The sequence below is a fragment of the Pogona vitticeps genome, chromosome 5 (genome assembly GCF_051106095.1).
Source record: "Pogona vitticeps strain Pit_001003342236 chromosome 5, PviZW2.1, whole genome shotgun sequence".
Lineage (NCBI taxonomy): Eukaryota > Metazoa > Chordata > Lepidosauria > Squamata > Agamidae > Pogona > Pogona vitticeps.
In genome coordinates, this window is record NC_135787.1 from 9,039,680 (window position 1) to 9,062,950 (window position 23,271).

A 23,271-nucleotide genomic window follows, 5' to 3' on the forward strand; every position below is an offset into this window, starting at 1 on the left:
ACTCCAACATTTGAATACTAAAAAAACAGTAAGAAAAGAGCGAACGCATGTGTTAAACTAGGAAAAACACGGCCCTAGCCAACCTTGCTAGGGAATTCTGGGTATTGTAGTACAAAATAGGAATCCCGCGATACTCTGCTCTTCTGGTTCTCCATAAGTGGTTGAGGGGGGCAAACGGGCGCGTTTGAAGGAGTTTGTCACGTCCCAGGAACCGTAGCCGCGTGATCTAAGATGGCGGCGCCCAGAGGCCAGCCCATGTGGCTCTTCCGGTGAGGGCTAAGGGAGGCTGCCGGGAGCTCGGAGCCGGCGGGTGTCGGAGCGAGCGGTTCCCTCATGGCCGGTCGCAATAACAACAAGTTGCCCATCAACCTGCCGCAGCTGCAGAACCTGATCAAGCGGGACCCCCCCTCGTACACCGAAGAGGTGAGGAGGCAGAGCAGGCAGAGACGTCTGTGTGTGGGAAGCCGTGGGTGACGGTCCCTGACTCGAGAGTAAGGGATTGGGTGGGATTGGAAAAGGAGGCCAGACCAGGCAGGAAGAAACTAAAAATGCCTATGGTTGGACCAGCCGGCCTGTACTGGAGTTTATATTGAACGATTATTATGGGTAAGGATAAAGTAAAATAAAATGCCAAGTAAAGAAAACAAAAAAAGTGGTGGCACCTTAAAAATGGCTATCTTTTAATGTGAGCTTTCGTGGATCCAGGTCACTTTTTCAGTCCTAATAATAGAGAGAAATCACGGCAACTATTAATATATTGCATTGAAGAGTTCTTGGTTGGTTGGTAAGAAAGTCAGTGGGTATTTAACATTGAGAGATAACCTCTTTGATAGACAGGTATATTCCATTGAAGCTTGTGCTATAAAGGATGTCTGGTTTATGCTAAGTATACATTGAGTGCGTATTAAATACGTTGTAGGCATCATGAACATGGTAGCTGAAAGAGTGCCTCTGAGCATAGGTAAAAATCACCGCAGTTGCTTCTGCCTCTTGCTGTGAGGAGAGGGGTCGGGAGATGAAATCCGTCAGTCATAAATAGTGACTGGCAGTCACTATCTTGAGGCTTGAAAGCTTACTTTGGATAAAAACCTCTTAGGAAAGGTAGCATTTAGTCTAAGATAAGCCATCCTCTAACTGGCTGCCTTCCATATTTGGGGGGGGGGAGGAAGAGGCAGGCCAGCCAATGTCTCCCACTGTCCTCAACCATCATGACCCTGTTGGTTGGGAATAATAGGGCTGATCTCAAGAGTAACCGTTTGGTGAAGACTGGCCTAAAAGTTAAAGATCCAAAGGAGGCTAATGGGATGCGTGATAAGGATTGTTTGCAGAACATACTTGTGGGGAATAAATTGCAATGGGAATGACGCCTCTTTCTTTCTCTGTGTTTTGCTTCTTGCAGTTTCTCCAGCAGTACCGGCATTACCAGGCCAATGTGGAGATATTCAAATTGCAGCCAGCCAAGCCCAGCAAAGAGCTAGCTGAACTGGTGATATTCTTGGCACAGGTAAAGGGACGTGGTTGGTAAGAGCGGCCAGAGTTTTGCTTGAATTAAGTCAGGTCTCTTGCAGAAAATTAAAAAAAATGAAATAGCGAAAGACTTGTAAATGGTCTAGAACTGTTTACTTCATAGGTGATTCTAACGAGGAGTTGCAGGTGTCTTATCTCTTTAACAAAGCAAAAAATCAAGTGAAGTGAATTGTCATTTCGCGCATTACTATTTCTGTGAGCTAAGAGGTACAGGGTAAATTTTATTTAATACTCTGTGCCCCTGGAATCATGGGAGACTAGGAAACTGCCTTATACTAAGTCAGACAGCTGATGCATTGGGGCTCAATGTTGTTGACATTGTTGAGTAGAAATTGTCAATGCTTTCCTGGTAAGGAACTTTTCTAGCATTACCTAGAGATGTACAGGGTTGCACCTGAAATTTTCTGCATGTCCAGCATGTGCTCTTATCACTGAACAGGTGAGGGATTTCTCTTGGAGAATCCTGAGTACTTCCCTGAACCTCTGTTCCCAAAATATTTCCGGTGAAATTATTTCAGTTTTAATTTCAGTTAAATTGTTATAAAACTTATTTGGGGCCAGTTACTATACACATGCATAATAAAAAGCGAAGTGTGTCATCAGCTGCCACATGTATGGTGGATCTTACTCTAGAGAAAACATGTAGCAGTTTCTTCCTGCCTACAAGGGGTGGTTGACAATTATCTTCCAGTCCCCTCTGCCAGTTTCATTGGGGCGGGGGGGGGGGGGGGAGGCAAGCTGTAGAAGAAACACGTTGAATGTCCAGGTCACTGTGGAAGGAGGACCAGCCATCTGTACATACTCGGACTCCGGAGGTTATCCTGTATTGAAGTGTCTTTGTATATTTTCTTTTGCCACGTCATATCATGACGTAGCCTGTCAATCTTCTGTATAGTAAACCTTCTAAGACATCAGTGACTATCTCTGTTCATTAGGCATCAACTGTGATTTGTGGATCTTTTGGTTCAAAACCACCAGTTAGCATAGCCAGTTTAGTAACTGGGCATGGCTTTTAACCTGTTGCACGTTTTTAGAAAACTGACAGTATTTTCTATGACAGATGCTTATTATGGCAAGAGTAGGGAAACTGGTCCTCCAGATGATGATGAACAGCAGTTTCCATCAGCCCTGACCATTGTTGGTGTCAGTGGTGAATGGTGAGGACTGTACTCCAGCAATAAATGGAAGTCCAATTTCTGTGCTGTAGAGACACCTTTTTAAATATTTGGGACAGGTTGGCCATTGCTATCCAGAGCATCTTGCAGACTTTCCACAGCAACTGAAGGAACTGCTCTCCTACAATCACACAGTCCTGGATGCTGATCTTCGAATGGTGAGTCAAATGTTAAAATACCTGTACTTGAAAAGCTTGGAAGAGTCCCTTTTGGACACAGAGGACTAAAAGTCCGAGAAACTACTAGTCTGGGTAGCCACTGGCAAAGCCCAGTAGAACTGGCTTCACAGGAGGGTTGCTGATAGTGGATCTGCTTCTTTAGCCTCTCCCTCTTCTAATATCGGGTGGGACAATGGAAGAGAGAGAACTCAAAGGAAAGGCAGAGTGATATGGGAGAACTATGCAGGAAGGAGACAGGGAGACAGTGTGCCAAGCTAGTGGAACCGGCAGGTATTCAGAGGCACAATTTAGTTTAGATCATCTTGCAGAGAAAGAAGCCCTGAACTTCAACAGCATCACTCAGTATCAATTTTGTGGTGTGACAGTCACGTTCTCTGGTACGTTGAGATAACTCTTCCTCCTTTTGCAGACCTTTTGCAAAGCACTCATCTTGTTGCGAAACAAGAACCTGATCAACCCCACAAGCTTGCTGGAACTTTTCTTTGAACTCCTTCGTTGTCACGACAAGTTCTTACGGAAAGTGAGTAGGAGCGTCCTTAGGCTCACCTTCATCTGTATTATTTTTGTGTTGCCGCATTGAAGTTTTAAATGAGAATTAGAAAACAAGCAACTCAGTTGGGTCTTACCTCAACCTGGAGTAAAAATATTTTTGATATTTTCAGACTGGGGATAAATGAATCAGCAGATACTGATCGCACAGATTTGGGGGTGGGGGTGGGGGAGCGTCCTACTGTACATTGCATGGTCTCTGTTTGCCTCTAGTGCCCAATTCTGGTAAATACACCCTGGAAATATGTAGAAATGCATATTTCTGAGGTTTTTTAATTTAGTATTTTCAAGCACTGGATAAGTAAATCAGTGGATATTCATCCCATGGATAGGGGGTTCCTTTTTTCTCTTGTTATTTTCTCCATATGCACAGGGAGCTTCAAATGGGTTAATGGGCTGTGTTTGACTAGGGCCCAATAATCATGCATTCAGGTCAGTGCTCGGCCTTACAAATCCCTGGGTTTTTTTGAACCGGCCACTGTTTCCTAGCTCTGCCTAAACACATAATTGTGCACTCTAGCTGATTTTACTTGAAGGAGCGCCTAAGCATTACCAGGATTTTATTCCCAGGTTTGCTGAATGTTGATGTTCTTCTTTTGACAGACGTTATATACTCACATTGTGACAGATATCAAGAACATCAATGCAAAGCACAAGAATAACAAATTGAACAGAGTAAGTTTTATCTGGGGGATCCGTTTTGCTTGAGGTAAAGGTAAAGGTTCCCCTTGACAATTTTTGTCCAGTCGTGTCCGACTCTAGGGGGCGGCGCTCATGCCGCTCTTCAAGCCATAGAGCCAGTGTTTGTCCGAAGACAATCTTTCTGTGGTCACATGGCCAGTGTGATTTAGACACAGAACGCTGTTTACCTTCCCACCGAGATGGTACCTATTGATCTACTTGCATTTGCATGCTTTCGAACCGCTAGGTTGGCGGGAGCTGGGACAAGCGACGGGTGCTCATTCCGTCACGTGGATTCGATCTTACGACTGCTTGGTCTTCTGACCCTGCAGCACAAGCTTCTGCGGTTTAGCCCACAGCGCCACCACGTCCCTCCGTTTTGCTTAATATGAGAAATAACTTATGCTTCTAGCAAAATCCCCTTCTCTCTTGTTTTTTTTAGACGCTTCAGAGTTTTATGTACACAATGCTGCAAGACAGCAATCCAACTGCAGCGAAAATATCACTGGATGTGATGATAGAGCTGTACACGCGAAATATCTGGTGAGTCTCAAAACAGTCCTCCATAGATGGAAATGCAGGAGAGGAAACAGTTACGGGGGAGAAAATAAGAGTGGGTGAAATCCTGTCGCTTGGTGTAGCAAGTCTCATTAGAGTAGGTCTATTGGAATCAATGGGGGACATATGGAGGAGTTAGTTCACCAAAACACCACTGATTCAGTGGGTCTGCTCTAATGCAACTTCCTACAGCAAGTAACAAGATTTCAGCTTAAGTGTTCAAATTCTGGTGGTTTCCAGGTGCAAAATGCAGAGCATCTTGGTAATTTTTTTCCTCTCTTTTTTTTAAAAACAGGAATGATGCTAAAACAGTGAATGTCATCACCACAGCTTGCTTTTCCAAAGTCACAAAGGTGAGATGCTAAACCATAAATAAATGAAACCCTTGATTTTGACAAGTTCTAGAGGTATAGCCGCACTAGACCATTGTAGCAAAAACAGCAGGGCCTTTTCGGGCTTCGTAGCAGGCCTTCCTTGAAACAGGATCTTGTGGCATGACCCTTCGTGGCTTGAAGGGTCGTGCCACAAGTGGGGTGAGCAACATTTAGGCCCTCGAGCAATCAGAGATCAGGGAACACTTGTCAGTGCGTGTGGCAAGAACTACGTATGAGTAGCTGCAGTTTAGGTTGGTGGTGGCTTCTGGGGAGAGGGACGCACATGGGGAAGGTAACCCGTGGCTTGTGCCACTCATTATCCTCCCTCTGTTGGTTGGGATGCAGTTTGGGCTTCCCTGAAGGCCTCTCGGAGCCCAAATTTGGCCATGGCTAAAGCTCCAAAGACCTCTGAGAGCCACAAACTGTCCACGTGTGGCTGACAGTAGTGTCTCTCGGTCCATGTCCTGCTGGTGGGACTTTCCGTCATCTAGTTGGAACTACTCATAATAATCGCTAAAAATTCCATTTTTCCTTGGTCCTCACATCCTCCCTCAAGCGTGACAATGGATTTACTCCACAAGTTATCTATCTGACCTTTTTCATGCTTCTGGTAACTTCGAATATTTAAGGATTAGTTCAGTTGTTTTCCAAATGAGAAGGGGAGCGCTTGGCCTCTCGCCTTCCCGTTATCTCTTTCTCTGTGTGAAAAACGATGTATCTGCAGAAGGGATGTTGCTGCTTGTGTGGGGACTCTACACACAAGCCAGAACCCTGAAAGCTGCAAATGTGAGTGTCTAGAGAGTTGTTTCGGGGTGGGGAGTTTTTAAAAGCCAAAAAAACTGCCGCCGGATTGCCAGCAACAGGAAAGGAAGCTCCAGTGGAAGTTCTTGACTTTTAAAGCCTTTCTCCGAATCTTAAGGCTTTGAAATGTTTCTTTAGGGCAAAATGGGGCCCCTGCAGACCTCAGAACCAAAAATGGTGATACAGGAAGGTTTTAATTAATTTAAATTAACACTTGCTGGTGCCAACTGATGTCATCGTTGCTTCTGCTGCACAACTTGATAAGAAGAGGATTTTGGCCAAGGTTTCTTTTTTGGTGGGTGACACCTTTCCGCCTTTACTAGTTTAGCAGAATAAATGCCTAGTGTGCTCAAAATGTGGGCGGTAAAATAAGTGTGTTTGTTTGTGTCTTATTTTCCTCCATTCTTTGTTGCCTCTTCAGATACAAGTCGCGGGCTTGAAGTTTTTCCTTGGGAAAGATGAAGATGAAAAGAAAGGCAGTGATTCGGAATCTGAGGTTTGTGCATCGGCTGTCTAGAACGAGAACTTTATGAGATGACACATTTCAAATTCTCATTGAAGCGACAAATACGTAGCTGGGCTTTACCACGCATGCCTGGGCTGTACTGCTTTGGTCTGCAAGTGAAAACTCACCTCAACGAAATGCCCATTCATTTTTAAAAAAGGCATAACAAAATAACCCCCCCCCCTGTAAAGAAAACTAGACAAGTGGAGGGAATCTAGCATTCTTTCTGATATCCAAGGCTGTTTTTTTTACTATTCCTTTCAAATCACATCATTCCATGTTAATTGCATTAAACTTGAGCATACAGTGTTGTGCACAAGAAGGTTTTCTGATGTGCTGCATGTTTGCAGTAAAAGAAGTGTACAGGATTTGACAAAAACGGTGAGGGGGGTCTTAGTGGGGTGTTTTTACTAATACAAGGCTTTGTTGGTTCTTATATGGCTCTTTTGTTGGTAGCGCTTCCTTCCTAAGGACGACGGCCCCACTGCAAGGGATCTGATGGTGCGATACTCCACAGGAAGGAAAACCACAAAGAACAAGAAAAAGCTAGAGAAGGCAATGCGCGTCTTAAAGGTGAGCAGTGGGAATAGGTGTGGGGTGGAGTCGCTCCTCCCAGCTCCAGTGCCAAACTAGCCATTCGAAAGCATATAAAAATGTGAGTAGATAAATAGGTGCCACCTCAGTGGCAAGGTAACAGCATTCCACGTCTAGTTGTACTGGCCACATGACCACGGAAACTGTCTATGGACAAAATGCTGGCTCTACGGCTTGGAAACGGGGATGAGCACCGCCCCCTAGAGTTGGACACGACAGGACTAATTGTCAAGGGGAACCTTTAGAGCAGTGGTTCTTAACCTTTGTTACTCAAGTGTTTCTGAACTGCAACTCCCAGAAACCCCAGCCAGCAGAGCTGATGGTGAAGGCTTCTGGGAGTTGCAGTCTGAGTAACAAAGGTTAAGAACCAGTGCTTTAGAGTCACAGACCTATACAATTGGAAGGTAACCCAAGGATCATCATGTCCAACCTGATACTGATTCAGAAGACCCACTGCTAAAATATTCCCAGTAGATCCCGGCCAGCCAACCAAAAGCCTCCAGCAAAGTGAAGTCTATCATCTTCTCAGGCATCCTGTACCACGTTAGACAGCTCTTGGTATCAGAAGGTTCCTTCTAAAGTTTAATCAGAACCTCTGTTCTTATCAATTTGAATCCGTTCATTCAGGTCCACCCTGCAATCAGAAGAAATTAGGCTCACACCATATTGCAGATCACAGCCCGTTCCGATGTTTGCAGGTGTCTAGCGTGTCACCTCTTGGTCTTTTCTTCTCAGGATTCAACACCCTGAACTTTCCCCATTTGCTGTTCTGGGGCAGCTTGGTTTCCATAGTTGCTCTTCTTCCAGGAGGGTAGATAAATTATTGGGTGAAGGATTTCGAGGTCTGCTTTCTCTCTTGTTCAAGTTCATGGGCAAAATTTGGGATCCCTCAAACACTGTTGGACTTAACTAACTTAATAAGACTGTTGTACATTCAGTCCTGTCGTTGAGGGTTGCAGGCTTGCGCCTTCCATGAGCCTTGACCAGTATAGTGCCACAGTGTTGTACCCCACCCTGGCCTGGAAGATGCTATTTTTCTGGTTCTTATCTCCTCCTTGAGATATTCGTGTGAACCAGACCATAGTACACCACACTTTTTTTAATATTTCAGTTGGAAGTTGGCACAGTGGAATATAGGTGGTTATTTCCAATATCATTAGTGAATGGATGATACGGTCTGTCTGGATAGCCACATCTGTGCTCCAGAAACAGAAGCTACCTGTAGTAAGTGTACTCATGACTGTGCTGACCCATTCTATTTAATAGGCATACTTGCTAGATCACCGTGATTACATGTAATATTTAGAGAGCACCCTGTATTTAAATATTAGCCTGGATATCTTGAGACAGGGGTGCAGAATAAGAAATATTCTGGCCTCTATTGGGGGGTGGTTTCCTTTGTTGGCCCCTTCTATTAATTCGGCAGGCCTGGAGACATAAAAGGCATTTTGCAATCCCATTCTCTCTGCTATGAATTCTACAGACTATCAAGTGTGTAGAATTTGTGCTTTCATTTCTGCTTTGCTTTTTTTCCTCTCAACATCAAACAGAAACACAAGAAGAAAAGAAAGCCCGAGGTATTCAACTTCTCAGCCATTCACTTAATCCATGATCCTCAGGGTGAGTCTAGTGGACGTTAGTGTATGTGTATTCTTTGCTGATGGGGATGATTTGAGCAGAATGGGGTGAGGGCAGAATAACGGGGGTTTATGAGGGAGGTAGCTGAGGGAATAGCTCAGCCAAAGGGTAGGTGGAATATTTGTCCTAAAGCTTTGAGGTCAAGGTTGCCTCACTTAAAAGAATCAGATAGGTCACACCTCAACTGTGATTCATTGTCATAAGAGAGGGTCACTTGTACAGTGTCAGGTGTTGTTAGTCTCCCGATTTCATCAGTCTCGGGCAGCGTCGCTGGTGATGGTAGGCTAACGAGACTTGCAGTCCAACATTCTCTCTGTATTGACCCTGCCTGGATCTTAAGATTTTAAGGGGAGACCTTTTTCTCACTCCCACCACTGCGCAGACATTTCTGGGGAGCACGAAAGAGGGGGCTTTTTTGTAGACTAGCCCCAGCTCTGAAACATCCTCTCAGCGGAGGCTGGAGGGCCAGTGCCGGTCTATGGCCGGAGCCAGACCGGGCCGCGGAGACAGACCTCCCGCCCCACCCCCCACACGCACTCACCCCCACACAGCTGATTTGTGCATGTGTGTGTGCTGCAGCATGCCCGTGGGAGCGCCATGCTGCCATTTGCGCACGTGCGCAAGTGTGCCCAGACAAGCGCCGTGCTGCCATTTGTGCATGCACACAAGTGCGTGCGCCCTGCATGAGTGTGTGCTTCCATTTGCGCATGCGCACAAGCATGCACTTGTTTTGTGAGAGCGTGCGCTTCTTCGTGTATGCACACGAGCGCCTGGGTGCCCCGCATTCCCCGGCCGGTCCGCGGGGTGAAAAAGGTTGGGGACCCCTATTTTAAACCTTAAGGTAACAAATTTGCTTTGCAACTTAAGGATGTATATTAATGCTTCCCTCCTGTCTAAATCCTACCCCTTCAGACTTTGCAGAGAAACTATTGAAACAGCTGGAATCCTCCAAAGAGAGATTTGAAGTGAAGATGATGCACATGGATCTTATTTCTCGGCTGGTTGGAATACATGAGGTGAGAGTGGTCTTTTGGCTCAATAGAGCTTTCAGTGTGTTTAAGACCTCGCCCTCCTTTGTCTCCGTATGTGCTGTGAGATCATCATCAGAAGAGCTGCTCTAAGTGGTCCAGCAGAATGAATTTCAACAGGGATGTTGACAGGGAGCAGAGCATTGTTCAGATCTGTACTTCCAGTCTGTACTTTGGAGCAGCTGTAAAAATCTAATTTCTGGTATGGATAGGGTGGCTGGTACACATAGTTCCTCATGCAAATATATATGGATGGTTTCACCTGCTGGTTATGTCCCAGATAGGAGAGGAAGCTGAACACGTTCCATATGCGTTGTCTCCGATGCATTTTTGGTATCACCTGGCAGGACAAAGTTCCAAACAGAGTAGTCCTAGAACGAGCTAGAATTTTTAGAATGGATACATTACTGAAACAGCAACGTCTACGTTGGCTCAGGCATGTCGTGAGAATGGCTGTTGGTCGGATTCCAAAAGATCTCCTGTATGGAGAATTAGTGCAGGGAAAGCGACCCAGAGGGAGACCACAGCTGCGATACAAGGATATCTGCAAGCGGGAACTGAAGGCCTTAGGAATGGACCTCAACAGATGGGAATGTTGACCTCCGAGCGTTCAGCCTGGAGGCAGGCATTGCATCATGGCCTCTTCCCATTTTGAAGAGACCCTTGTCCAGCAGGCCGAGGCAAAGAGGAAGTCACAAAAGCAGCAAAACCAGGGAGCTGGACAGGGAACAGATTGTCTTTGTCTTCAGTGTGGAAGGCATTGTCACTCTCGAATTGGCCTCCTCAGCCACACTAGACGCTGTTCCAAGACCTCCATACAGAGCATGTTACCCTAGTCTCTCGAGACTGAAGGATGCCTAATGTAAATCCCAGCTATTTTTGCGCATGATGGCTTTGCCCTCAGATCCCTCCTTTGACGCCTCAGCTTCTTGCCCTGTCAATTCAGTGTTTATGTGAGGGATGTGAATACTTTAATTGGCCTCTTACAAATGTCCTTCCTTCCCCGCAGCTTTTCCTCTTCAATTTCTACCCTTTCATGCAACGATTCCTGCAGCCACACCAAAGAGGTAAACCGCCCTCTGCAAAGTACCCCCTTCGGGTTTTTTTTTCTTTCTTTGTTGGAACATTGCAACACTTAAAAAAAAAAACAAGACTGATTCCACACATAAACCACTTTGCAGCTTTTCTGCTTCTGCAGAAATATGGAACATGCATAGCTCTGCGTTTCAGATCAAATGAATAGTCAGAATTTCTGGCTGACCTTCCACCTTGGCCTTTCCCTCTTGAATTCCAGAGGCAGGCAGCCCCACTTTGAAAAAGGGAGCGAGCGAGCAAGAATGAGGCTCTTTCCATTAACTTGTCTTGCATGTCTTTATTTCGTGAACTTATTTTGTTTCATTCCCTTGATTTTTTTTCCTTTTTCAGGGGTGGAGACATCCTAAAGCAGCAAAGCAACTAACTGACAGAGAGTCAAAAAAAAAAGAAAAAAGATATAGGTTGCGAAACTGATAGGTTTGCAGAAAATCAGGAGAAAGCCCTTAGCTCAGTTTTGTGTGCAGTATTTCTCAGGTTCATTAGCATCTCCAGATGGGGGTGGAGAAGACCTCCATGTGGAACTCCAGAGAAATACAATCAGAAGATCACGCAAGATGGTTTAACATATTGTAGAGCTACTCCTGATCTTAATATGAATTTAAAAAATAAATAGTTCCCTGGTTTTCAAAGCTTTTATGTACTTTGCAGAGCTTAGAAGTTCTACTTTTTGAGACTACATCTCCCAGAGTGCTTTGTGCTGGCTAAGGGATTCTAGGAAATATCAAAGCTGCAGTAGAATTTCCTGTCACTACAAATGTTTTTCTTTTTGCTTCCATTTTTTAAAATAGAGGTGACCAAGATTCTCCTGTTTGCTGCACAGGCTTCTCATTCGCTGGTCCCGCCTGAGGTGAGGATTTTTCAACATCTTGTTCATATTTCTAAAAGCTAAGGAATGAGTTACCAGTAAGAAGTTACTGATAATGGGAGCGCTACTGTGAGGCTTTTGGACTTCCTGTGTGGGGAGGACCTTCCCTATAAAAGATGCCGGATATTCCATTTATACATATCCACAAGGGATGGTGGACAAAAAAAATATGTACTACCTTTAATTCCTTGAGGAACAGGACAGAAAGAATATAAATATAAGAAATCAATAAAAAAATAACTTTTTGGTATCCTTTGCATGTACAGTAGGACCCCTCACATCCATGGGAACATTATCCATGGTTTCAGTTATATACAATCTGAAAATATTGAATGGGGGGGGGAATCAAATGTTTCCGCAATGTAATTACCAGAATTGGCCACAAGTGGGAGCCCAGAGACCATGTTTTAAAATAATTTTTATATGGTTTGCTAATATCCACAGTTTTCAGCATCTGCGGAGGGTCTTGGACTCAATCCTCTGTGGATGCTGTGGCCTTGCTGTATTCATGCAATCCACATTGTGTTGCTGATTTCCCCAACCATGTCCTAGGGAACATGAAGGGTTTCCTGAAAATGTATCTGACACTTCAAGACCATGGACTGCAGTAGTGTTCTGGGACCTGAGATTTGATCTCAGGACAGACTGATACTGATTTGACCAAGTGCTTGAATCACAGAAGTCACTCGATGAAGGTCTTTCAAAAAAGATGAATCAACCCAGAGAGGTTCCCTGACGTAAAGCACTGTGAAACATCCTTCTAAGTCATGTTTGGGTCATCTGTTTCCTTCATAGACATTCCCTGTGGTTTCTTCCTGGGCCCTTGTTGTTTTCTATGTACATATTCCTTTTGTGAAGGAAATGGTGTGTAGTGGCTCAGGCTAAGGAAGAGCCGAACATCAGGCATGACGAGGTGTTAGGCGCCATTTAGACATTTGCATACTATGCTGGTTGCATGCTTGTCGAGTAAATGCTATTTTGCATATCATGTAGTTTTCACGGGAGGAGATCATCGTGTCTTGAGCTGTAAATGCCTTTTTGTGGAGATGTAAGACACTGGTTCTTAACCTTGGGTTACTCTGGAGTTTTAGACTGCAACTCCCAGAAGCCTTCACCACCAGCTGTGCTGGCTGGGGTTTCTGCAGTTCAAAAACATCTGAGTAACAAAGGTTAAGAACCACGGATGTAAGAGACTCTGAATGCACTTTAGCCAGTGGGGTTGCAAATCTCACATCTACATATAGATTTGATTCCCTTCTCTCTCTCTTTTTTTTTTGGTCAGATTATCCAGTCTGTCCTGATGACCGTAGCCAACAATTTCGTCACAGACAAAAACTCTGGGGAAGTGATGACTGTTGGGTGAGTTGTGAGCGCTCAGAAAAGTGTCTTGAGTTTAGATGGTGTGGCCGGTTGGGAAGCCCTTCTTCCTTTTCGCTCCCGACCCCAAGAAATTGTGAGTTGGTATGAGCAGTGCAAAGCAGGGGCTTCTCTAGCCTAGCAGTTGCAGAAGTCCTTCTGAACCCTAAACTGCAGAGAGTTAGCAGAAGTAGAAAACTACATCCTTCAAGAGGCAGAACTGAACTTTTCTGTTTTGAACAGAACTTCTGTTCAAAACAAGTACTTTGGTACTGAATTTTACCTTTGTCAATCCAAAGTATCTAAATGGGGAGCAGGGAACCTGTGCTTTCTGGATGTTATGTTCCAGTTGCTCCCAGGACAGCAAATAACGAGGGAAATGATGGGAGTTGTGGTTGATGAGCATCTTCAAGGCCACAGCATATTTACATGTTTTTCCACTACAGTCGTGCCTCGCTTGACAAGGATAATCCATTCCAGTGAAATCGTTGTAGAGCGAAATCCTCGTCAAGTGAAATAAAAAAAGCCCATTGAAATGCATTGAAAACCAGTTCAATGCATTCCAATGGGCTAAATACCTCAGTGTCCAGCGAAGATCCTCTATAGGGCGGCCATTTTCCATGCCTGTGCAGCGAAAAATTCCTTTCTGAACACAGCGGGGATCTATTTTGAGCAGCCGGTGGCCATTTTGAAAACCCGATGATCAGCTGTTTTGATCGTCATAATGCGAGGAATCGGTTCCCAAAGCAGGGAACTGATCTTCATAAAGCGGTTTTTGCCTATTAAAACATTGTTTTGTAATTGCAAAAGCGATCACAAAAACTTCATCATGAAGTGGATTCATCGTCAAGCGGGGTAAGCGTTAAGCAGGGCACCACTGTATATGATTACCAGAATATGCCACTAGAGGGAACCAAAGAAAATACTATATATGAGGTTTGCTATTATCCACTGTTTTTGCCACCGGAGGGGGGCTTGGGACCGATTCCCTGGGGATACCACGACCTTATGTATTTTCTCTGTGTCTTGTATTATTCATATTTGAGGTTCAGAAGTACATTGCTTAACCTGCTGCTCTAGGGCCTAAGTGCAGGGCTGCCGAACTGATGTGGAGCGACAAGCCAAATCACCAACCCATCCACATTTCATTTTGAAAAAAATTGGGTTTCTATCCCTCAAGATGGCAAAAAAAGGGCTCCAAAGTGTCTGGTAAATGGCTAGAGAAATCACAGATGCTTTCGTAGGGTTGAGCAGAATTTGCTGGAGGTGAACCTTCTGTGACTTGAATAGCAATTTACCATTCTTGCTAATTGCCAAAAGCAACATAATTTATGCAAAATAAATAAGACTGACCAGAGTGCAGCATTCAGCTTTTCATAGAAGAGGATCTAGGTTACATTGATAACAAATGTTATAAAAAGTGTGCCAGAATACATAAAAACGAGAGCACGCATTTGTTTCCGGAATCCAGTGTTTTTAGAACTTCTGACTTTGCAGGATTAATGCTATTAAAGAGATATCCGCTAGATGCCCTCTGGCCATGACCGAAGACCTGCTTCAAGACTTGGCACATTACAGATCTCATAAAAATAAAAGTAAGTTTGCTGCTGTTATTGGGGCGGGGGAGACTCTGTGTGATGTTTTAAGTTTTAACTTAATTCTCTGGAAGAGACAATGATGGTGGGCAAAGTCGAAGGCAACAGGAAAAGAGGAAGGCCAGATAAGAAATATACTGACTCCCTTAAAGAAGCCATAGGTTTAAGTTTGCAAGAGCTGGGCAGGGCGGCTGAGGACAGGACACTTTGGAGAGCGCTCCTTCACAGGGCGGCCGTGAGTCAGAAGCGACTTGGCAGCACATAACAACAACAACTTGTAAACTGCCCCAGGTATTGCTTGTGCTCATGGGTCAGTATATAAATCAAAGAAATAAATAATACTTTGCATGTGTGGAAAATAACTTAAAAGGTATCATTAGCTTTCCCCATCCTCTTGAGGACTAAGAACTTATTACATTTACATTGTGTTCCCTGCCATGTGATAGATAATTGTTGCATGTCAGTCACGTGGCTTCACAGATGTCAAGGAATACCAAGTGGCAACTCCTTAACTAGTGGCAATTTGCTTCTAGGTTTTATGTTGTTGCATTCATTCTGGCCAATATGTGTACGAATTATGAGCGCCTTCAGTTTCTTGTTTAGCTGATAGACTGTCTCTTGTTTCTGAATTTGGGTACTTTCAGGTGTGTGTCTTGTTTCTAAGAATGAGGGCTGCCTTTCAGGAACATTTCTGCTGCAAGCCATATTGCACTTCATAGTCAACCTGAACCCTGCCGTGGAGATCATCTTCCATTCTGTTTTGATTTACAGATGTAATGATGTCAGCCAGAACGTTGATCCATTTGTTCCGATCGCTGAATCCTCGGATGTTGCAGAAAAAGTTTCGGGTATGTAACACCTGGAATTTTAGGCTAGAAAAGGAATGGGGTTACTAAGCTTTGATAGCTGGCATCTTCAGGCTGTCCTCTTTCCTGAGATGAAGAGGTAGGGGGAACAGTAGGTGAATTTAAACCTCTTAAAAACAAGCCTTTGATTTCTCGTAGGGTAAACCAACAGAAGCCACATCGGAAGCCAAAATTCATGAATATGGAGAATTAGATGCAAAAGACTACATTCCAGGAGCTGAAGTTCTAGAGCTTGAGGCTAAGGAAGATGAAAAGCTTGAAGAAGGTTCGTTTTAACTTTGCTTGCCAATACAGTTACAGCTTGGATTCTAAACGTAGTAGAAATGGCAAGCTGGTTTGATCCATTTCAGACCCTAATCCAATTTTCCTATCAGAGCTTGGAAAACTTCCTTTCCCTCCCCCCCCCCCCCCCTTTTACTTCAATTCCCAAAATCTCGGAGTAAATATTTAGTATATATGTATGACAACTATATATATGTGTAAACGTTAAACGGGTGTAAAACTCAAAACTGCAGACTGACAATTATATTAAAGCTGAAATATTTGAAAAGTCATTACAGTAACTATGTAATGAGCAATATACGTTAGTGCAATCAGTCAAAAGGAAGCACTTTGTTTAAGGCTTTTGAATCTGTTGCATTAGTTAAGTTTAAAAACAACAGTTTTTGGTAAGAACAAATGCTCTAAATAATAATGAACCACTGAACAATTTTAAACAAGGCGTCAATAGGTCCAAAGTTGCAGGAGAGAAGATAATAAAGTTAGCTGGCAGTTGCACTGCTGGCTTTTTTTTAGGTGGCAGGTTTTTCTCTGCTTTTTGGCTGGCTCTTGAGGTTGGGTTAGGGTTGGTTTAAAAGGCCTCAGGCCAGATTGCAGTTTGGCTCTTGTGCCAGCCAGGTTCGCCCATCCTTGTTGTGGATGATCGCACACACCCATCCTGGCACAGAGAACCCCATTCGAACTGGCCGTAGTCATTGCAGATAACCGTGTTCCCTGGAGGAAGCTCTGAAAACTTCCGACGTTCTCTAACCAAACGGGTTTCTCCCCCTGCTCTGCTTCCTTTTGTATCTTGCCAGATGGGTGGGAGACCGCCAGTTGCGATGAAGAGGAAGATGATGAAGATGGAGAGTGGATCGATGTGCCCCACTCCTCAGACGAGGAGCAGCAGGAGGTGGTACAGGATTTATTTCATGACCGTTTGTCAGTTTCTCACAAGGGATGATTTTTGTTTGCCCACATTATTAAGAGAAGCCACTGAAAATCAGAGGGGAAATGATGGAAATCCCAAATTTGTCTTTGTTTCTTGCAACTTGAGATCTCGAAATCCAGGGCTTTTACATGATTCACCTACATGCCTCCTTGAAAACAAGTATTAAATATGGATTCAGAGTTGTCATTACGTACAGCCAAAGAGATTTCAGCCGTGAACCAGAAAGTGGTTCGTTAAAATTTGCCTTGGTTCTTGATGTCATTGGGCAAACCATTATAGATCTGTCTCAGCTGGCAGCTAATCTGTGGGTGCAGTGTATAGATAATTAATACAGTATTAGTGAATATAAGGATATCAGAGATAATTGTGAAGTTTTGTTGAATATCCTAAAAGCATATGTCTGTGATGCATAGTAATGTTGCCATTGCTATAGCAGAACCATTGCCCACAGGGGTAATGCATTTGGACTTTTCATCAGCAAGCCATCATCTACCAACCCTCTTAAGGTTTCTGTGTTCCTTCTAAGCTTAGGTAGAGAACTGATAGTAGGTGTCAGGAACATTCATTTTCCCATTGAGAAAATACTTTGGGGTAGCTTTGGTTAGAAATGTGTAGTTAGATCCCATTAGATTTACAAAAACCCTGATCCTAATGGAAATTGGAAACCGCTAGTACTGGCATGTTGATACAGATCAACACCATGACCTGCAATTTTAAGCACTCTTTAAGAGAATGATTATGGAATCATAGAATCATTGAGTTGGAAGGGACCTATAAGGTCATCAAGTCCCACCCCCTGCTCAGTGCAGGAATCTAAATCAAAGCAGATTGGACAGAGGGTTGGTTTAATTTCTCTTAAATGTTTCCAGCATTCTCCTGAGGTCATTGATTCCGTTGTTGTACTGCCCTAACAGTTGGGAAGTTTCTCCTGATAATTCAGCCTAAATGTGGCTTCCTGTAATTTGAGCCCATTGTTGCACTTCCTGCACTCTGGGATTATCGAGAACAGATCCCACCCCTCCTCTCAAGTCTGCTTTTCTTAAGCCTAAACCTGCCCATTCTTTCAGCCTTTCCTCCTAGGGCTTGGTTTCCAGTTGCCTGATCGTCCATTTCGCCCTCCTCTGAACTCCTTGTGCCTGTTTGTTGACATCTTTCTTAAAGTGCAATGTCCAGAATAGTTAGTGGGAACTGTTAAGGAACATCTGTACTTCAAAACGGAACGCAGTGCAATGGGGTGTTGTTTACTTCCTAGTGCTTTGAATTTAAATCTCATTTGCATCTTCACTCTTAAAAGGCTGAGAAAGTCCAAAGCATGCCAACGGAGGAACGGAAGGCCAAAGCGGCAGCTGTGAGCACCAGCAGGCTCCTCACCCAGGAAGACTTCCAGAAAATACGTCTCGCCCAGCTCAGCAAAGAACTCAAAGCTGCACCGGGCAAAGCCGCAAAGAGGAAGAATGTTGAAATAGACAGCGATCAGGAAGAAAGGTAGAAGTCCTGGGCACTCAAAGAAGGATCTGCTCTTTTGTTTAAAAGGGTGTGTTAACATTATTTCTGGCCCGGGCCGTATCACAAGAGAGCCTGACCCCTCTCTTTGAGGTTCAGGGTCTCACAAAAGACTGTCCTGATCTTTCCAGGGATCTTGAACATCAAAGAGAGCAGTCTGGCTTCCTTGCGATGTGGGTGGGTGTTATCTTTTTCTTTCATTCCCATGGCCATTCTTCCATGGGCTCTGCAATCCAGCCACCCCTCTGCGTTCTTAATCCTCAGTGAATCCATGTACAGATTTTAATACTCCCAAAATTTGCTTCCAAAGATGACTGATGCTATATTGGGCCTTATTATGAATCAAACCATCTTGTGACTTAAAGCTATATAATGGCATGCCATCTCTTTCAGGGGAGAGCTGCTTTCGCTCCGGGACATTGAGCATCTTCATAAGAAACCCAAGTCGGATAAAGAGACAAGGCTGGCAACAGCAATGGTAAGGTTTTTATTTGTTTTACTGTAGAAGCAGTTGAATATAGATTACCGTATTTTTCCAAATATAAGATTACTTTTGTCTAAAATCTTTAGACTAAAAATTGAGGGTTGTCTTATACACAGAAATAAGCTGAGGATAAAAAAACAAATGGAGGGGAAAGCAGGGATCAAAGTAATCCTGCAGGGCTTTGATCCCTGCTTTCCCCTCTACTTGCTAAGCCTTAGCAAAAGGAAAGCAGGGATCAAAGTGCTGCAGGATCACTTTGATCCCTGCTTTCCCCTCTGCTAAGTCCCATGGAGTTTAGCAAAAGGAGGGGGGGGAGGATCAAAGCAATCCCATGGCTGTATAAGGGGGAAAGTGAATAAAATGATTGTGTAGTCATGGAATTGCTTTGATCCCTTTCCCTGTCCTTTTGCTAAGCCATGTGGGGCTTTGCACAAAGGGAGAAAGCAGGGATCAAAGCCATCCTGCAACACTTTGATCCTTTTTACCCTACATTTGCTAAGCCCCTCTTAGATTTCTTAATTTGGGGTTAGAAAAGTGGTGGCGTCTTATACACATAAAAGTATGGTAATTGTTGAATATTTAGACAGAAACAATCCATCGACTAGTGCTGTTGTCTTTTCTATCCTGGACTTCTATAATGTGATTGCACTTCAGGTGTTAGTACTGGTTTTATTTATATTTGCACGTTCGGTTTTTGGCCGAAACAAAGCAAAACACGTCTTTTAAAGTAAGCAAAAAAACAGTTTGAGCTTGATCAGTTGCTCCTTCTTCACCCTTTTTTTTTTACTTTAGGCTGGCAAGACAGACAGAAAAGAGTTTGTGAAAAAGAAAGCCAAACTGAATCCTTTTGCCAGCTCTACTAACAAAGAGAAAAAGAAGCAAAAGAATTTCATGATGATGCGCTATAGCCACAACGTCCGGTCAAAAAATAAGCGCTCGTTCAGAGAGAAACAGGCAAGTGATTAAGGAATGTGTATGCTATTTTAATAACTAGCCATGTGAAAAGTGTATCTTACCTGCACAGATCCCCCAAAGGGGAGAGATGAATCCCACCCAATAAGAAAACCAGTGATTTATTTGCTATGCAGCTAGGGCTTCTGTAAAAAAACAATAGGTTCTGTCCTATTTCTTGTTTGAACAAGAAATAGGACAGCTTTGCCTGTTGACTATATGTAGCATCTATTATTTTTTGTCCTGATGCGTACTTATTTTCTGGCATGTCATGTTGTAAAACTACTGGGAAGAAATAATTGCATGCTTAAATTGGGTTGAGCTTTGCCCTGAAGGCAGGGATGAAAAGATACCCATTACAGCAACGAATCTGTTTAATGGAATTTTCAGTCCAAGACAGAAGCACAAAGAAACTACGAGAACTACATAACCATTATTAGCCTTTGGAGATGGGTGGATGTTAATTGCATGGTGTCTCTTTACTTTTATTTCCATTTCCATTTCTCTTTGTTTCCTCCTGTCAGCCTTCCCAACACAGGGCAGCAATAAGAACATACGGATGAATGTATGGGATTAAAATATATATGGGAAGATCAAAATATAAATGAACTAAATGCACTTAAAAACAAACACAGTTAGCATCCGGTCACCCCCAGCAGCAGATCAAGTGACATGCCCATCTGAATCAAAACATCTTTGCAGGACCGCAGAGAGGGAGAGAATGTTGCTTCTCTTAGCTGTTAGTTTCAGATCGTGATGGTGGCGTTACTCAGAGGAGGGCCTCCTTGGAGGTTTTTAAAACCTGGCTGCAGGCTCATGTTGGCTTTTTAGTGTATGTGCTGCCAACGCATTGGTAAATTCAAGCTTCTCCCTTTTCTTCTCTTTATACCTTTTGGTATAGAAGCCAAAACAGGTAGTAGGAAGTCTGGTAAAATTACAGAAGCAAGACCATAGTTTAGAAGATGATATTTTAGTGTTTTGAACTGTTGTTCGTTATGTATTGTCCGGTCACCTCCAACTTTTGGTGACCCTGTGAAGGTCCAGGTCTCTCCCCACTGCCCTGCTCAGCAATTCTAGACTCTTAAGATGTGGCTTCCTTTAGAGCAGGGGTTTTAAACTCAGTTTACCTGGGGGCCGCTACAGGCAGAGTCTGGGTGAGGCTGGGCCGCATCAGATTTTCCACCAAGCGGAGCAAGAGCCCGAGGAAGCCGCCCAGGAGTTTCCTTAGCCGACAGACAGGTGGGCCGGCTGGCAGGCTGCAGTTCTGGATGGAGGGTGCAAGAGGTGCTGTCTTGGGAGAGAGCCGGCGACCAAGGCAAGGCTTTTTTTATACTCTTGACAGCAGAGGATGTGTGGGCGCTTTGGGGGGGCAGGCAAGGCGAGGGCCACAAACTATCATCTGGGGGGCTGCAAATGGCCCCCAGGCCGCATGTTTGAGACCCCTGCTTTAGAGAGTCTGTCCATCTCACATTCCTCTTTTCCTGCTGCCTTCCACCTTCCTGGTCTTTTCCAGATCATCCTGCCTTTTTGTGATGTGCCCAAAGTGTAGGACAGCCTCAGTTCCAACATTTTTTTTTTGCCTCCAGGCATAGTTCAGTATTTTTCAGAGAACCAGTGTGTAGTAGTAGTGGAGAAGCTGCTGGGCTGCAACTCAGGACAACTGGATCCAGATTCCTGCTTAGCTGTGGAAACTTACCGAAGTGGTTGGGGAGAACGGGTGATCGCTCCTTGAGCATCTCAGCTACCCTGACAATCCTAGTAGGGTCGCCTTGAGCCAGAAAGTCCTTGGCAGCCCAGTGCAATACAGTTCGGCTCAGCGTCACCATCGATTTCTTCACAACCAGTTCCCTCCCTTGCGACTGGTCTTGCTGGTGGAATTAATTATGAAAATACAAGCCTGATTTTGCACAGTTGGGAAACTGTTACGTGGGTGTGCTGTGTAGAGGGCAGGAGATTTGCAGCATTGTGCAATGCAGATGTTCAGCTCGTCAGTGATTTTTACTCCTCAGCCTGTCTCCGTTCTGCGTACTAATGTATATTCATTTGGCGTTTTAGCTGGCTTTGCGGGATGCGCTCTTGAGGCAGAAGAAGAGGCTAATGAAGTAACCACTGACCTCCGAGAAGACACGGGAGCAATCGGATGTCAGTGGAAAATAAAACCGACAAGAGACAGAAGAGTATTAACTAAACCCGGCTAAGAGTGGCAAAGTGCCTCTGCGTGGTGTAGATGACGGAGTAAAACCCTGAACTTTATACCTCAAAGAAGCTTTTTAGGGGTCTGATTATATGAATGAAGGGGGTATTGACTTGAATCTTAAGCCTGCATCCATGGGGAGAAATCCAGTGGATTGCAGAGGGATTGATCTGCATCTCAGTAAACCAGTTTGCAAATATAATGTAAATATTAATATAAAGAGTGTAACATACATTGTTGTAAAACAGATTTAAAATATTTTCTCCCCTCCAATGAGCGTGTTTAAGGATTTTCTGCTAAGCAAGCCGTGTGGTCAGTGAGGCTAACCATCTTGGCTTCTCCTCATTAATGCATACGGACCTTTTTGCCCTCCTACCTTTTTGCATTCTGTATGGTCTTGACACACACAAAAAATGTCCACATTAAATTTTGGAATAGGCTGTTTATTTAAAACTGCTACTATGGCTGTTGGAGAACAGGAAAAGAGTATGCCCAAGTATTCCAGGAAGTACAGACGGTAAAGCTTTTTTATAGCCATGCCTCTAGTTCCCAGTTCAAATTACAAGGAAGATTTTACCTAAACTTTAGGAATAACTTCTTGATGATAGTCGCTGTTAATAGTGGAACAAACAGCCTTAAGGGTTAGGAGACGCACCGTCACCGGATCTTATGAATCGGAGCCTGGACACCAGGTGTATGGATTTACTGCAGAACAGGGTACATAAGAATCATTTATTTTTTAAAAAATGAGAGTGATTTAAATCATGATAGAGATCACTACTTGAATTTTAAAAATTGGTTATTTTTATTTTTTTTTAAATTAAATCCAAATTTAGATAAATTTGATTTAAATCAAATGCACCCTGCTGCAAAGGGTTAGACTAATCATTGGTTCCCAACCTTGAGCAACCCAGATGTTCTTGGACTGCAACTCTCAGAAATCCCGGCCAGCACAGCCGGTGGTAGAGGCTTCTGGGAATTGCAGTCCAGGAACATCTGGGGGGGACGCCAGATTGAGAACCACTGGACTAGGTGACTCTTGAGATTCCCACCAACTCTGTAAAGGACTCTGATTCGCACTGCTTGCCTGCAGGAAAAAGCCAATGGCATCTTGGAGAGAGTGATTTAATAAATGCAGATCCTCCTTCCACTTGAGTGATGTATGTGCCTTGCAAGTATTTCCTGTACATAGTGGTGCAATCCAAATTGTGGCTCTCTTCCTGGTGGATAGCTTTTTCGACACTCAAGACTGGCCCCAGAAGTCCAACAGGCTGCCTGCCTCCCATCCCTCCACAGCTCGAGTTGCCAGCAGACCTGAGGGGGAAAAAAAGGCTTGGCTTGCTTCTCTTTCTCTCTTCCCCACCACCTTAAAACACAAGCTGGATTTACAACAACCAGTAGGGATGGCCTTACGGTCTTTGACACAAGCCGCTGTTAGAGAGACCCATTTAAATTGTAGATTTATCGATTGCTAAGAGCATCTTTGGGTCAAGAGACTGGCCAACAAAGAAGTACTAAGGTAAAGGAATAAAGACCAAGAAAT

The 23,271-nt window shown here is 44.0% G+C and overlaps 1 protein-coding gene across 2 annotated transcripts; it reads left to right on the top strand.

Annotated features, from left to right (window-relative positions):
* Positions 1–231: 231 nt before the first annotated feature.
* On the top strand, positions 232–22,883 carry SDAD1 (SDA1 domain containing 1). Of its 2 annotated transcripts, none has more exons than XM_073002070.2 (22): positions 232–423; positions 1,400–1,504; positions 2,762–2,860; positions 3,291–3,401; positions 4,034–4,105; positions 4,554–4,654; positions 4,965–5,022; positions 6,266–6,340; positions 6,821–6,922; positions 8,494–8,563; positions 9,494–9,597; positions 10,619–10,676; positions 11,493–11,551; positions 12,852–12,928; positions 14,423–14,520; positions 15,292–15,368; positions 15,525–15,651; positions 16,463–16,557; positions 17,891–18,081; positions 18,493–18,577; positions 19,376–19,537; positions 21,590–22,883. In XM_073002070.2, exons 1-22 carry the CDS (start codon positions 334–336, stop codon positions 21,638–21,640), a joined length of 2,067 nt encoding a protein of 688 aa, XP_072858171.2. In that variant the 5' UTR covers positions 232–333; the 3' UTR covers positions 21,641–22,883. The 2 variants fall into 2 exon arrangements, with proteins under 2 accessions (XP_072858171.2, XP_020660900.3); XM_020805241.3 differs by having other exon boundaries at positions 233–423; positions 16,463–16,560.
* The last annotated feature ends 388 nt before the right edge of the window (positions 22,884–23,271 follow it).